At 39.7% G+C, this 16,006-nt stretch overlaps 2 protein-coding genes across 2 annotated transcripts in view; one reads left to right on the top strand and one right to left on the bottom strand.

Annotated features, from left to right (window-relative positions):
- Nucleotides 1-16,006, bottom strand: part of LOC145766986 (lysosomal acid lipase/cholesteryl ester hydrolase-like) — a 42,706-nt gene that overhangs the window by 10,569 nt on the left and 16,131 nt on the right. Inside the window, exons 7-8 of the mRNA XM_082578709.1 lie at nt 15,708-15,874; nt 15,213-15,323 (exon numbers count right to left, since the gene is read on the bottom strand). Coding sequence (XP_082434835.1) covers nt 15,213-15,323; nt 15,708-15,874 — 278 coding nt within the window. The remainder of the gene's footprint in view (nt 1-15,212; nt 15,324-15,707; nt 15,875-16,006) is intronic.
- On the top strand, nt 13,320-14,156 carry LOC145765940 (uncharacterized). The gene has a single exon (XM_082577600.1). It carries the CDS (start codon nt 13,320-13,322, stop codon nt 14,154-14,156), a length of 837 nt encoding a protein of 278 aa, XP_082433726.1.

The raw sequence follows: 16,006 nt of genomic DNA, 5'->3' as shown, positions 1-16,006 counted from the left end.
CTTTAAATACCCACTTAGTTCTTCTAAGGTAGGTATACGTTTAGTTTCAAAGCCGAATGAGAACACTGAGAAAGTGGTTTTCGATAATAGTATCATCAAATGTGTAATTTTGCCGTTCAAAAAGAAATTTGTTGCCATTGAACTGTTGTAACGTTATGACCAACTATTGTTGTTTATAGGTTTTCACGTAAGTAAACAAGGTAAAATAAGTCATGAAAGCTTTTGTTGGTGTGAGTGACAAACATCGGGGGAGATACTAGAATAATATAATATAGAAAAAATGGTTGCTTGGTGATAATAAGTGTAGATGGCCACCCAGTGGTGATGTTCAAGATCTTGTAAAACAACAAGTGGAACCTGATTTATGCTTGGAAGTCTGCGATGTTAGAATCATTTGCCAAGCACGTATGTTCTGCATTCATGTCTAGTGTGCAGTGGCGTAGCAGCCACTTGGCGGTTCTGGCTTTGTGCCAGGGGCGTCAGGCTGCAAGGGGGCGGCAAAATGAGGCTGCACAGTGCACACAGCACGAGAAATGAAGCAATGCAAAAATAAATAAAGACGACGAGGTGGACTTTTTGGAGTTAGCTGTGGAAATTTACAGATTTAAGAGGCTGGTGCGAAGCAGTGAAACCATGTTTGATCGTAATGCAACAGCGTTTGATGTTTTACAGTGATGAGCTAAATCACACCTACTTGATTCGACACTATATTTATGCTTGTGTCTGAAACTTTATCTTACCATTGGTGTTTCAATTGCGAGCTGTGAGAGGAGTTACTCAAAGCTCAAAATGATAAAGTCGTATTTATGTTCTACCATGAATGATGATCGGCTATCAGCTCTATCGATTCTTTCTATAGAAAGAGACTACGTTCAAAAACTTGATTTATCGCTGATTTTGCTTCGGCGAAAGCTCGAAAAGTTCAATTTTGAGGCGGCTATTGATCTTTTATTTGCCTGATACATTTGTTGTCCATTTTTTGTCTTTCATTTTTGGCCTTAACGCTGAGACAGTGAGGCTTCTTTCTCAAGCAATATAGAACTTCTGAGACGCGACGCATTATTTGTAATTATTTTAATTGAAAAGATTGCTTGAACATGAAACTATTTCAAAATTTGCTGCAGTCTACTTAGGGCGGCATTTTCAACGAAAGCCAGAGGCGGCAGCATATGCTCCTACGCCACTGCTAGTGTGTTGATTGCACTGCTGGATTTAAACTTACATTTATGCTACAGTATAACAATACCACAGGAACCTACGAAAGATGCCAGAAGAAGGCGTATGAATATTGTTCTAGTTCAGGATCAAACAGTGAGATGGAGACAGAAAGTGAATCAGCTGCACGAGAAAAGCAGACGTTTGTTCCTCCTCCATTGAAACGAAAAGACAGCTGCCGATGAACGTCACCAAAAATGTTCAAGTGATATGCAGGTGTTTGGTGTGCTTGGCCACTAAGCAAATTGACATAATTGCTGTATTATTCGTTTTGTGCAGGTCGTATGTGAGCCAGCTTCACCAGCTCCAAAACGCATCAGACCTATAGATCATGTTCCAGCTACTAATGCAACAGTAATGTATAAACTGTTGGAGCTACAAAACTCTTTCAACAGAGTAGAAAAAGAAGTTGCCACTGTGAAACATCTGCTGCTGGAGAATGCGGGCACAATATTGCCAAAAAGTGACACTACATTGTTCAAACCAGCAAGGACGTTATTGGATCTAGACAAACTTCTCGATGAAGTCAAGGTTAGTGAAATATTGAGTGTACTGGTGGAATTACGTTGTCTTAAGCTAGCTGCATTCTAAACCTCAACATCGTAGTCACTGTTGCTTGTAATTCACTACACACTACAGCCGGGGGTGGGAATGGGAGACGCCTTTTCCTCCGGAATGGCCTGTTTCGGCGAGTTCCCTATTCGGCGACAGCCTTTTTCAGCGAGTTCCCTATTCGGCGATTTTTTGAAAATCCAACGACGCCTTCTGTAAATCCAACAACGCCTTCTGTAAATCCAACGACACCTTCTGTTTATTTAGAGAATTTTGTATTTTATTCCACAATATCGTTTCTTTTGCATTCCGACTAAAAAAAATAAATTAAAATAAAATTTAGAAAAATGTTTGAACTATTAAATTAAAATGTTTGCTCACATAAAATTGACATGTATCCTACGTCATCCACCTTCTTTGCTTCATGTTTATGTCATTCGTCATGTCATTCACTTTTTAAATAAGCTATTCGTTGATTTTATATGATATTTCAAATATATTTTACATCAAAACAACCTATTTTACAAAACGATGTTGTAACTCAAAACAGTCAAAGAATTTTTGATGTCAACAACACTTTTGAATGTAATGTAAAGGCAGTTACATCGTTTTAATGTCACCAGACGTTGAAATCGTGTACAAAAAGTAACTTTTGCTGACCAGGTATAGGTTGTAGGGGAGAGCTTGTATGGTTGTAACAGTGGTATGGTTGTAACACTGTGATTTTCTCCCAATGCGGTGAACCTTTTCGTCACGTGATAACGCCATTAGGTATAGTCTGTGCCTGTACATGTGCATGCAGTTTGGTGAAGACCTTCGCTTCAGCAAGAAAGTTTTATCAACAAAAATCTGTTTTTCAGGTAAGAAACGAACTTGTTACGGTTGCTTGTGCTATACAGGCACAAGAAAACACTATTCCTCCATTTTTTGTTTTTCCTTGGAAACGGTATAAGGAATGGTTCGTGAAAAATGGGCCACACGGTTCTATTGGAAGTGGCAATGCGTCTGGTTGGATGCAGGAAGAAGATTTTGTTTTACTCATGCAACATTTTCAGAAGCACACCAAAGCAAGTCTGGAGAACAAAGTGCTATTACTTTTAGATAATCACAGCTCTCACATCTCTACAAAAGTTATTGACTTTTGCAAAGCCAACGGTATTGAACTTCTGAGTTTTCCACCACATTGCAGCCACAAACTGCAACCGCTTGATCGCAGTATTTATGGTCCGTTTAAAAGATATGTAAATATCGCATCAGATGCTTGGATGAAAATGAACCCAGCCACTACCATGTCAATTTACGACATACCGGGAATAGTTAAGAGAGTATTTTCTTCAACTATGACCATAAAAAAAAATTCAAGCTGGATTCGAGGCCTCTGGTATTTGGCCCCTAAACCCAGAGATTTTCCAGGAGTGTGACTTTGCTCCTGCAGCTGTGACAGATCGCCCAAACCTCCACGATACAACTGGCAATGAAAACACGGATGGCAAGCAATCTTTACAAACAACAACATTAGTTACAGTGCAAAAAGAAACAAGAAAAAACAAATCCAACCAAACAAATGTTGCATCTACTGAGTTAAACATCACGGACTCAACAGACAATTCTGCAATGCAGAATGCAATACTCTTGCATATATGCCTAAAGACAACAATAGTCCAAGCTCAGCCCTTATATCTCCGACCTGCAACGAACCTAGCTCCAAGTCTACTTTGCACGAGCTTCAGCCGTGCACCAGTGCAAAAGTTTTGTTTAATCCTTTTGAATTACGCTCGTTACCTAAAGCAGGACCAAGAAAAGGATCAAACAAAAAGCAAAAGAAACGGAAAGCAGAAATCTTAACTGATATACCGGTGAGAAATGCTAAGGCTGCTGAAGAACAAAAGCGTTGCAGGCGAGGCAGCAAGGCAAAAAAGCAACTTCTTAGTAGTACATCAACAGCAACAAAAAAGAAACAGAAATATGTTAAGAAGCAAACGAAAAAAATCGCTGAGTCATTTTCCAGCAGTGACGAAGAGGAGTCGTTTTTTGTGATTTGCATGGAGCCATATAGTAATTCGAAGCCTGGTGAAAAGTGGCGCAAATGTTCTTACTGTCATTACTGGGCTCATGAGGATTGTACAGAAGGTACTTCATTGTTTGTTTGCCCGAACTGCGATTCAGATTAAATTTATGTCAGCCAACTAGTTTACATGCTTTACAACACTGCTGCTTCGCCTTTAAAAATACCAATTCAAGTGTGACTAATGTTGTCAAATTCATTCTTTTTCTTTGTGTTTGTTAGTATTTGGCTAGCTCAATATAATTACTAACTGTATGTTTGTTTTGTACTTAAATTTTAACACATTCAGCATGCTGTTACAACCATACCGCCCATTTGTTACAACCATACCCACTGTTGGGTATGGTTGTAACAAATGGGTGTCTCTGATGTAGCACCTTCCCGTGGGTGACCCATAGGCGACATAGAGAAGACAAGGACTACATGTCGTAGCGTAAGAAAATACGAATCAAGGGGTCCACGTCTTTTAGGCGCTGACAGTTAGGCGCTGGTCTAATAGGCGCGCACACTGTGGCGTCTGGATATTTAGGAGCGGAGCACTGTGGCGCCCGTTCATTTAGGTGCTATTCCTAGTAAAGTTTGTAGATTGTATCAGCTTGGCAGGTAGGGGCGTAGGGCAATGCTTTTCACACAAAATATTATATTGAACAGGAAAATATATTGTTTTGTTAATGCGTGTGCGTTGTTGGTCATGGCTTCAGTGAGTGAAGTTACTTAAACTGGCAATGCTTTTTCACACAAAATGTTATATAACACAGAAAAATATATGGGTGAAGCTGCTTGAACCGGAAATGCTTTTCACACAAAATGTTATATTGAACAGAAAAATATATTATGGCTTCCGTGAGTGAAGTTGCTTAAACCGGCAATGATTTTCACATAAAATTTGTATTGAACAGAAAAATATGTTGTTTTTTTAATGCGCGTGTTCAGCATTTATTTGTTGTTAGTCCAGGTTTGCGCCGGCGAAAGCTTTATCAATAAATTATTCAAGTTTCCGAACATGTATGAGTTCACTTTTAATTAGGTCAAATAATAACTAAACATCAGTAAAAAATGTACCGTAGGCTGTACTCAAGCGAGCGGTAGGCTTGAGTGAAGAGTAACTTAGTTTTCCGTCAAAACCCGGACTAGGTTTAATAACGAGCGAAGTCTCACCATTATGCTTGCAACTTGTAGCCAAGGTGTAGCCTATATGCCCTGTAGAAATGTATTCATGTGAACAGTAGTAGAGCGTCTTACGCGTTCTCGTCACATGGCCAATCCATCCCGAACAGAAGTAATTTATATTTAATCTAAATTACCAGACATTTTTCACACAAAACTGTTGTATTTACGTGGTAAAAACATGTCATGTGATCGACGTAGACGCACAATCTTGACATCAAATGAAAGCATACATCTTCAGCTATCCGAAGGTGCAAAGCTTTGCAATAAAATTTAAAACATTCTATGTACAACTAGCAACTCCAAACGGTATTTTTTCTAATTTCTAAAAAAATTAAAAATTGGCAGAAAAGTGTACTTCATTATAATTTTTACTATCCAAGCATGATACAATAAAATGAAAACATATGTAGTTTAATCGAATGCCAAAACAATTGTGCACATGAGAAAAAATTTACTTCGTTTCTGCGCGCAATGCTTTAGGAGGTACAGCAGAATGATTATGGAGAAATTCGGAAAAGTTTACGCAAAAAGTTTACGTAATTTAGCCTACAGTCTTTTTGATCGAGAAATTCCATAGTAAGGGGTTGCCTAGCCAGTTTTGACTGCCAATTCCAATGAGTGAAAGAAAAAAAATCCACTGTGTCCCCATCTTTAAGAAGTCCTCATCTGATAACTGCACCGCCAAAATATTTTTTTTTTAATTAACCAAAAAAGGACAGACAAAGACTATGGATCTGCCATCATTTACATTATTTTTTTGCTTGAAATAGGCTACCTTTTAACCTTGGACGTAGGGATACTTCCTTGGTCATCATGGCAAAAATCCCAAGACGTGTGTATACGTCCGTGGTCGCGAAAGAGTTAACTAAAAATGAACTCAATAATGTTCGGAAGCTTCAATAATTTATTGATAAAGCTTTCACCAACGCAAACCTGGACTAACAACAAATAAAACAGTAATAAATCAATAAAACAACAATATATTTTTCTGTTCAATGTAACATTTTGTGTGAAAAGCATTGCCGGTTTTAGCAGCTTCATTCACTGAAGCCATGATATAATTTTCTGGCAAGCTGCCAAGCTGATACAATCTACAGACTTCACTAGAAATAGCACCTAAATGACCGGGCGCCACAGTGCTCCGCACCTAAATATCCAGACGCCACAGTGTGCGCGCCTATTAGACCAGCGCCTAACTGTCAGCGCCTAAAAGACTTGCTCCCGAATCAAGTGTCAAACTTTCAAAAGTCTGTAATGAAATTCCTTTGAGATATTCCATTTTTTGCAAAAAGTGTTACTACCATACCAGCTCTCCCCTACCTGAGAAACATTTACAAAAGCCATTCGATGTGTTGAAAGAACTCAATTCAAAGCCTAACAGTTCGTATTTACATTGATTCAATGTCTGAATATTGAATAATATTCAATCGTTGAATTTTCAAAAAATCGCCAAATAGGGAACTCGTCGAATCGGACTCGCCGAATAGTAGCAGACCCCTTTTCCTCTCCCCACCTACCCCCCAAAAAATTGAACAATCCATCAAAATAATTGAGGTCTAGAAAATTTTACATGTGTGGTAGTGATGCAAACCGCGCCGCGTACGCGGCCGCTTTTGACTTTTTTTCCGCGTGCTGCGCTGTGGAAGGTTGAAATGTCAAAGCCGCGCCGCTTGCCACGTAAACTTTCAAGAAATATCAGTTATGAAACTTCAAATTTAAATTGGAAACACGGATCACTTTTTTTTCGTTTAACGAAAACTCTCAGCTGGAAAGCTTGCAGTTAACTTTGACTTGCAGTGACATAGCAGTTCAGCACTAATTGACTGACTCTAGCCTAGGTGCGGGAGGACCTTAGAACTACCGGTGTCCGGTTACTCTGGTAGTAATCAACTTATGGTAATAAGTTAAGGTAGGACGCCTGCAGGTTGTTCGAGACGTGTATCCGGGAACGGAAGCTGCTAAAGGAGAGCAGATTTGCAATGGTTGACAGGTTCATGTAACTTTGAGGCTGACTTGTCAGAAAACTTTTTTGTTAGACTTGAGGCTGTCGTGTAAGCTTACCGGTATTCAGTACTAGCTCTGGCTTATGCGTCTAGGCATTTTTTTATGTGTTACGAGCCGAGGTAGGCCTGTCTACAAATACCTGATTACAAAGATACAGACGATTAAGCATACAGGTGAAGATGCTCTCCCACTACCCAGTCATACTCATAGCACAACTAATTTAGTAATTAAGCTATTCACCGTGGTGTCTGTAATGTATGGTAGTTCATAGAAGTACTGGTAATGCTGTACTATTATTGCATACTAACATTGACACTAATATTGCATGATTCTGTGATTTATAAAACCATACTGCTACATGTTTGGATATCTAAACTGCAATCACCTACTGCCCGGTAACAGGAGTATGTAATTGTAACTGCACACTGCAGTGCACGGTATTTTTGCGATTTTTACATTAGTCTACTGTACAATAATGGTTCAGGCTGATTGAAATCCAAATGTCGTGGAAGAAATGCTGAAAAACAAACAGCTGCAGCTCATAACGAAAAAGGGAAAATCTGAAATTTGGCAGCATTTTGGTGCTGTGGCTAGCAATAAATGCTCCGAAAAACCATTCGTGGCATGCAGGAAGTGCATGAAAGTGTACAGATATAAAACCCATTATACCGGTACTTTGCATTTAAAAAAACATGCAGAGAGTTGCATCGTCAGTCGTCAAGTAAAACTACAGGCGTTCAATTAAAGTTAAACTTTGCAAAGCGAAAAGTCCCTGAGCAAGCAAAAAAATACATCCTTAAAGGGGCAGTGCACTGTGCAGCTGGTAGATGGGAGTGGCATGAAGGCTTATTCCCAATGCTTGCTTGATGCTGGTGCAAAATGTGGAAAATTAGATGTTAAAGATGTGTTGCCATCCCGCACCGGTGTCAGCAAACACTTGCAAAATTTGGCAATAAGCATGAGAGAGGAGTTGATTTATACAGTAAAAGAAGCGATAACATGTAATGGTGGAGTTGCAATCACCACTGATATGTGGACAGACAACCACAAAAAGCAATCTTACTTCTCTGGTAATGTGCAATTTTTGGAAAATCTAACTGTGAAACAGTGTACATTGTTTTGCGAAATCTTCAATCCACCAACTAAAACAGCTCAAAACATCAAAAATGAACTACTAAGTGCACTTTCCAAACATGGCATCACCTCTGACTTGGTTCGAAAACATAATGTGTTTGTAACGGACAGAGAGGCAAACATCAAAAAAGCATTAGAAAATTTTAATTGGATGCCTTGCCGCTGTCATATTCTGTACTAAGCATTGTATTATATCATGCATTCAAACTAAAACCGGATTTGACTTTCTGATTTGAATTTGACTTGACGTTCTAAAAAATAACACGTTCATATATTTTTTGAAAATTTTGTAATTTGCGGTGTGCGGATAGGTGATTCAGTTGCGGTGTGCGGATAAAAATTTTGGGTTTGCTGCATCCTGGGTTTTTTTTTCGGTCATTTATCGGTCATTGACCGATTTTTTAGCAAAATGTCCGAAAAAAAATATAGTCAATTCTGTCAAAATGTCCGAAAAAAATTGCAAGTTTGAATTTCGCTGATGAACGTTGAAGAAACGTTTGTCTGTTTTAACTTTTCTCCGATATAACACGACAACGTTTCTCAGCGAAACTTCATGTTGTAGCTGGTCAGGGCGAAGCGTAAATTTTGGTTTGTATCAGCTAATTGAAAGGAAATATTTTCATCAGAAAAAATGACTCAAATAAATAAAAAATGACCGAATTTTTTCAAGTCATTTCGGACAAATGACCGAAAAGTCTCAGCGAAAAAAAAAAAAACCAGGCTGCATCTCTAATGTGTAGGTAACGCTCAGAAATGTCAACAAAGCTCTTTTAAACGAATAGTAAGCCTGTTATTTTTTTAGAACCTGACAATGGCCAGTTTAGGGCATAAAAGGAAAAAGTTCTCCCCCTCCCCCATTTTTTCTTTCTGGCTACGTTTATGATTATAGCTGCAGTGCCTTCTTCTACTGGTAGGTTATCTGAGTAAAAGTGCATTTTGTGCAGGATGTGACGCTAATTGCTAGCCGAGTAAAGTGCTCCACTCTTCAACTTACAATCAAATATTTCATGAAAACGTTTACAAGTACCGAACTGATTCGAGAGTTTACTTGGACTGGAATGACCGATAAGAAAGTAAAAGGGAAGGAAAGTTTTAAAGACCATGCTATTAGCACATACTTGCAATTGCAAGGTGATGTTGTTTTCAGTCTAGCTTATGAGTTTAATGTAAGGAGTAAAAGAGACCTGCAGTATAATCCTTTCTTTCCTCTTTAATTATTATTTAGTTCATATGTTTCTGTAGAATCTGTTTACTATCTTCTGTTTGAGGTTTATGTCACAGCATGGCCGCCACGACAAGCAGATAGCTTGGGCCCTAACTCGTTCCAGAGATTGTCTATCTCTCCACCACTGAAACGATTTAGCTGTGTCTAAGTTTCTTGCTCAATAGCAAAACAAGAGTTAACTGGCTAGACGTGGAACCACGGTCCCTTCGAAGTCGAACAGCAAGCTGGTGCTTTCACCTAGCTTCGCCACTCGTGTCGACTGTTTAATTATTAAACTGCTAATAATTACATTACAGCAAAAAGAAACTGTAACTTAGATATTAATCAAAGTTTTTTTTGTAATCAATCAGAAACCTTGAAGGAGATTTACGCAAACAGCTTCTCCAAAACTGATGACATCAAACCTTACGTGCAGACCATAATAATGAACTCACTCGATTAGGATGGGGGGAGGGAATCAAGGCGAAAGAATAGTAGAGAGTCAGAAGATACAAGTTGCAGTAGTCCTAGCAGCAGTGACCAGTGGCACTGTAGAAGCAATTGAATCTGACGAGAATGAGTAAACAATTCATGAAAAGTAAACAGTTGCCATTGCCACGAATGATTAAAAGTGGACATTTGTTGTGTCATTTTGCATTTTCTGATTAAAATTTTTCATTTTTAGATTAAAAGTGTGAATGTATGAAAAGTGAGTGGTGGCGCAGTGTTTGGATGAAGGTTCGGCTCAAGTGTAGGAACTGGTTGTGGTGTAGCGCGTGTCGTCACGCACCACATCTCTCTTGCCGACAGCGCAGTGTGGGTTTGCCGATTGCCTGGCTTGGCTTCTCTTGGTTTCTATCGTGTTGGTTCATTCTCTAGTTTTCAGTTAACAGTGTAGCAGTGCAATCGGCAGTTTAAGTAGAGTCTTGTTTTAGTTTGTCATTTAATACTTTCTGTTAACATTCTTTAAAGCTAGTTTTCAATTGCAGGATATTCACGTTTTAAGTTTATTAAAGCCTACTTTACTGAAATGAGTTTGTTGGTTTCAATGTAGGTCATGTCAATTTAATAAACTTATTCAAGCAAGAATCAGAAAGATGGACAGACATATTCCTCGTCCTAAAGACCTTTCAGTTGATCCTAACTCCGCTGACGCTCCTACTATTTTCAAGTTCTGGTTTCAGACTGTCACTGACTACATCGCTTCACTTGAAGAGGTTCGCCAGGAAGGAACTCCTAATATCAACAAAACTAGAATAATACGTAGCTTCTTGTCCCCAGAGGTATGCCTCTATGTCGAGGAAGTTGACGACTATGATGCAATTGTAGATACTCTCAAGAGAAGATACGTAAAGAAGAAGAACAATGTCTACGCCAGGCATTTACTAATCAGCCAAAAGCAAGCCAGTGGAGAAACAGTCTTGGAATATCTTAGAGCGCTGAAACTACTCTCTAAGGACTGCACTTTTGACGACGTTTCTGCCCAAACGTATAAAGAGCAGCTTATTCGGGATTCTTTCATAAATGGCTTACAGTCTCCTATCATCCGCCAACGTCTTTTGGAAGAGAATAACATAGACCTTCAACGTGCTTCGGAACTGAGCGACAGTATAGAAAGAGCACAACAACAATCTTGCATCATGGGGAGAGCTGCAAACACTTCGATAGCCTCAACGACAAATTATGCGCGAGAAGGTAACAACATGCGTCCAGAGCACAAGGATCATGACGCTTCTGCAGCCACTTCCAAGTCCAAGGTACAAACCAGAAAATCATGTTACTTTTGTAACGGACCACTTTATGACCGTTGGTCCTGTCCAGCACACAAACAGAAATGCTACAATTGTGGAAAACTAGGGCATTTTTCCAAGGACTGTCGCAATAAAAGTTCATCAGTATCTTTGGCTTCTGCTGCAGAAAACCCAGTTGCTAACGCGGATTCTCTTAATTACTCGTCAACGCTTTCCAGGCACAGAGGCCCGTTATATTTTGCTGGAGCTCCTAACTGCCTACATCGCACAGTGGTGGACGCTTTGGTAAATGGACATCCAGTTAAAGCCTTGCTGGATTCAGGTGCCTCGGATAACTTTATTGATAGAAAATTGGTAAACAAGCTGAAGATAAACCTTACGAAACAACCTCACACTGTGACCATGGCGTCGACCCATCACTTGGGCAAGACCGATGGCTGCGCTTGTTTGCATCTTGAACTCCTCGATAGAAGTTATCCAAAAATTTGTTTTGATGTCATTCCAAACTCTTGTGCAGATGTGATTTTAGGCCAAAATTTCTTTCAAAAACACGAGAAAATCACCTTTCAGTTTTGTGGCCCCGAAAAACCGCTTGTAATTTCCGCAGCAACACCGAAGCTCGTAGCACTTACCTCAGCTCGTGTGGATCCACCAAGTCTTTTCCAATACATGCAACCTAATATAAACCTGTTGCAGCACCTTCCCGTTCTTATTCAAAAGATGACGTTGCATATATTGAAAAGGAAGTAGAAAGACTATTAGCCGAAGACATAATTGAACCTTCAAGATCTCCGTGGAGATCGCAGGTGCTTGTTGTCCGGAATCAACATAAATGCCGCCTTGTGATCGATTATTCACAGACCGTCAACTGTTTTACACTTTTGGACGCGTATCCCCTTCCGCGAATTGAAGACATTGTCAACAAGGTTGCAAAAGATAAAATCTACAGCTCTCTTGATCTGCGGTCCGCTTACCACCAAGTTTCCCTCTTGCAAGAAGAAAGACCATTTACAGCATTCGAAGCTCTCGGCCATTTGTATCAATACAAAAGACTGCCTTTTGGTGTAACAAATGGAGTTGCTGCCTTTCAGAGAGTTATGGATGACTTCATCAAAAGATACAATCTGAAGAAAGTTTACGCCTATTTAGATGATCTGACCGTTACAGGGGAAATTGTACAAGAACATGATGAAAACTTGAATGCCTTGCTTGATGCTGCAGAGAAGAGTGGATTTACTTTTAATAAAGACAAATCGAACATTAGACAATCTACAATCAATTTACTTGGCTACCAAATCTCGCACAACCAAAAGAAACCAGACACTGAACGACTTCGACCACTGTTGGAAATGCCTCCACCAAAAACTCTGAAAGAATTGAAAAGAATTTGTGGTATGTTTGCATACTATGCCAAATGGATTGAAAGATTTTCATTGAAGGCTGGTCCACTCTTAAAGGCTGTTATACCTTTGGACGAAAATGCTTTGAATTCTTTTAAAACACTAAAGGAAGAATTGGCGGCTGCTAGTCTGGGAACTATTCGTGATGACCTAAGTTTCGACATCGAAAGTGACGCTTCTGACTACGCTATAGCCGCAATCCTCTCCCAAGGCTGTCGCCCTGTCGCTTTTATGTCCCGCACCCTGAGTAACTGCAAACAGAAGTATCCGGCTATCGAAAAAGAAGCTACAGCAATCATTGAAGCCGTTCGAAAATGGGCCCATTTTTAAAGGGTTGCACCTTTTCACTTGTCACCGATCAGCAATCGATCTCGTATATGTTTGATAGACGCAACCGTGGGAAGATCAAAAATAACAAAATTTTGTTGTGGCGTCTAGAGCTAAGCCAGTTTCATTACGAAATCCGTCACAAGCCCGGAAAAGAAAACATAGCCCCTGATGCACTATCAAGAGTGTCTGCAACTCTGAGCCCTGGCAAAGACTTGCTTTCCTTACATGAATATGTTAAATTGTATCACTTTATTCGATCCCGCAACTTGCCGTACACCAGCGAAGAGACTAAAGCAATTTGCAACCAATGCCAAACTTGTGCTGAACTCAAACCACGTTTTTATAAACCACCAAAAGGAACTCTTATCAAAGCTACGCACCCATGGGAACGACTATCTGTTGATTTCAAGGGTCCTGTTAAAGGTTTGAAGCCCTATTTGTTAGTGATTGTAGATGAATATAGTCGCTACCCATTTGTGTTTCCATGCAAAAGAATGTCTTTCGAGTCCGTCATTGATTGTTTAACTAACTTATTTTGCCTGTTTGGTTTCCCTGCTTACATCCACAGCGATCGAGGAACTGCTTTCACTAGCCGAGAGATCAAAGATTTTCTTTCTACGCGTGGAATAGCTACTAGTTGCTCATCACCTTACCATCCTCAAGGAAATGGACAGTGCGAAAGGACAAACCAAACGGTATGGAAAACAATAAAACTTCTTTTGAGAACGCACCATGTTCTGGAGGACGATTGGGAGAAAGTCCTTCCACAGGATTTGCATTCTATTAGGTCATTGCTATGTGTCGCGACTAATCAAACACCCCACGAGAGGTTATTCTCATTTGCACGACGAGCCATGTATGGCATGGCAATGCCTTCGTGGCTTTTGGACTCCGGTAAAACAGTTTTATTGCGACGTTTTGTGCGTAATAAAGGTGAACCTGTCTGTGATCCAGTAATATTACTCAATGCGAATCCTACTTATGCTCGTGTACGATATCAAAGTGGAAGAGAGGCGACTGTTTCGACTTCGGATTTGGCACCCTCTCCTCAAACTGAGGTTGATGCAGAAGAACGTCTTTCTACAACGACGGATCTTACCTTAAATGTGCCGGATGAACCTGAAATCCATAACATACCAACAAACAATTATAACACGCCGTCAACAGATGCTCCTTCGAATTTAACTACTGACGTTCGCGAAGACAGTAGGCCTACTTGTGATATTACAAACCCGATCACATCAACTAATGAAGGGTTTACTGACAACAGTACACCCATCTTGAGACGTTCTACTAGAATTCGAAAGTCACCAGAAAGATATGGCTTCTGAGTCAACATCTTGTCTGGTCCTTTTCGAAATTTATTTGGCGGGGGAGAATGTGGTGTAGCGCGTGTCGTCACGCACCACATCTCTCTTGTCGACAGCGCAGTGTGGGTTTGCCGATTGCCTGGCTTGGCTTCTCTTGGTTTCTATCGTGTTGGTTCATTCTCTAGTTTTCAGTTAACAGTGTAGCAGTGCAATCGGCAGTTTAAGTAGAGTCTTGTTTTAGTTTGTCATTTAATACTTTCTGTTAACATTCTTTAAAGCTAGTTTTCAATTGCAGGATATTCACGTTTTAAGTTTATTATAAAGCCTACTTTACTGAAATGAGTTTGTTGGTTTCAATGTAGGTCATGTCACTGGTAGAATATCGAATGGCGATTAGTAGGCTCATCCGCGCGTGAGTAGTTCGGTCACCCACTAGTGGGCCGCTGAACTTTTCCGAAAGCGACCCAACCGTAGGCCACGTATTAACGAGTGGCTGCGGGTCGGCTGCCACGGCGCGGAGCCACACGTACTGCGAACGTGGGCCGCTACTAAATTTCTGTCAGGAAATGTACGACTTATTGGTAGTTGACTGTGCAAAACTAATAACGACAAACAGGTGTGTGTCAGACAAGAAGTTGAATCATCAATTCCATTGAAAATACTGCCGTTTCTAGTTTTTGATTTCAATGTCAGTCATTGTTGTAGCCTGCATTGGTACTTTTATGCTTTTTTAGTGCAATAACCTCAGTATGATGCTGACTGGGAAAAAGCCAAACTCTGCAATTAAGTTGATTTCAACTAGAAAACGCAAATAACTGAAAACAAGTTGATACAAATGGCCGACTTTGCCTTTGCAAAAGCGAGGTGTCATCAACCACGAATAAGCTAGGCTCAAGAGTGTACTTTCACAGAGCCGTTTGAAGAAAAGACTCGTCTTATAAAAAAATAAACACAAAATAAATTTAGGAAACAAAGAAGCTTAAGTGTGCATGATAACGGAAAAATAAAACTATAACAGACGAGAAATTCTTTGTGTCACAAATCAACATGGCTTTTTGAATTCGTTCGTCCACTCACATTGCCTTGAAGGGATGATTCAGTTTTAATGATAAACGCAAGCACATCTGCATACACAGTTTGGATGGCTTCTCTGCCCCAAAGAAAATCCAAATGATCCCACCCTTCCATCTATAAAAAACAAAAACATTTCGGAAACTTCCGAAGCGAAGTAATTTATATCAAAATGTTATATTCTCTCATCACCGGCTGATTGAAAGAAGTTATTCGATTGTTAATGAAAATACAATCCAAACACTTGATTCTATTTGAATTAAATGTGATATCGCTCCTTAGGCACTAGAAAGATTCTTAGTCTAAATATTCTTGCTGCTGAAACTGTATGAGAAAAACCAGTGCCAAACCTAAAGATAACAGCATAAGTAGGTTGCTATTTCATAAAATATGCTCTGCAATATTTACTGCAATATTTACAATATTTACAATATAAACAATATTTACATAAAATATGCTCTGCAATATTTACAATATAAAATATGCTCTGCATATCCTTACCACTTTGTAGTGAAAAAGGCGTTTAAGTCTTTTGGAAAGAATATCACTGTCCACAGGATTAGCTAGTTGGTCCTCAGAACCAACAAACAACACAACTGGAGTTTCTATATTCCTCACATCGAACTCTGGAGGTACAGCTTGCCCGTATACCTTTATGTTCTCGTCTTCTGCAATACGACAAAAGTCGTCTTTTACATCTTACATATTTTATTTCTGTAGCCAGTCCAACGGCTAAGGGCTTTCACCAGAAGACTCTCACCACTCAGCTGTGAAGCCGCGTAATAACGTTGTTTTGTGAT

This window comes from Aplidium turbinatum, chromosome 3 (assembly GCF_918807975.1).
Source record: "Aplidium turbinatum chromosome 3, kaAplTurb1.1, whole genome shotgun sequence".
Lineage (NCBI taxonomy): Eukaryota > Metazoa > Chordata > Ascidiacea > Aplousobranchia > Polyclinidae > Aplidium > Aplidium turbinatum.
This window is presented reverse-complemented; position numbering and strand designations above follow the sequence as displayed.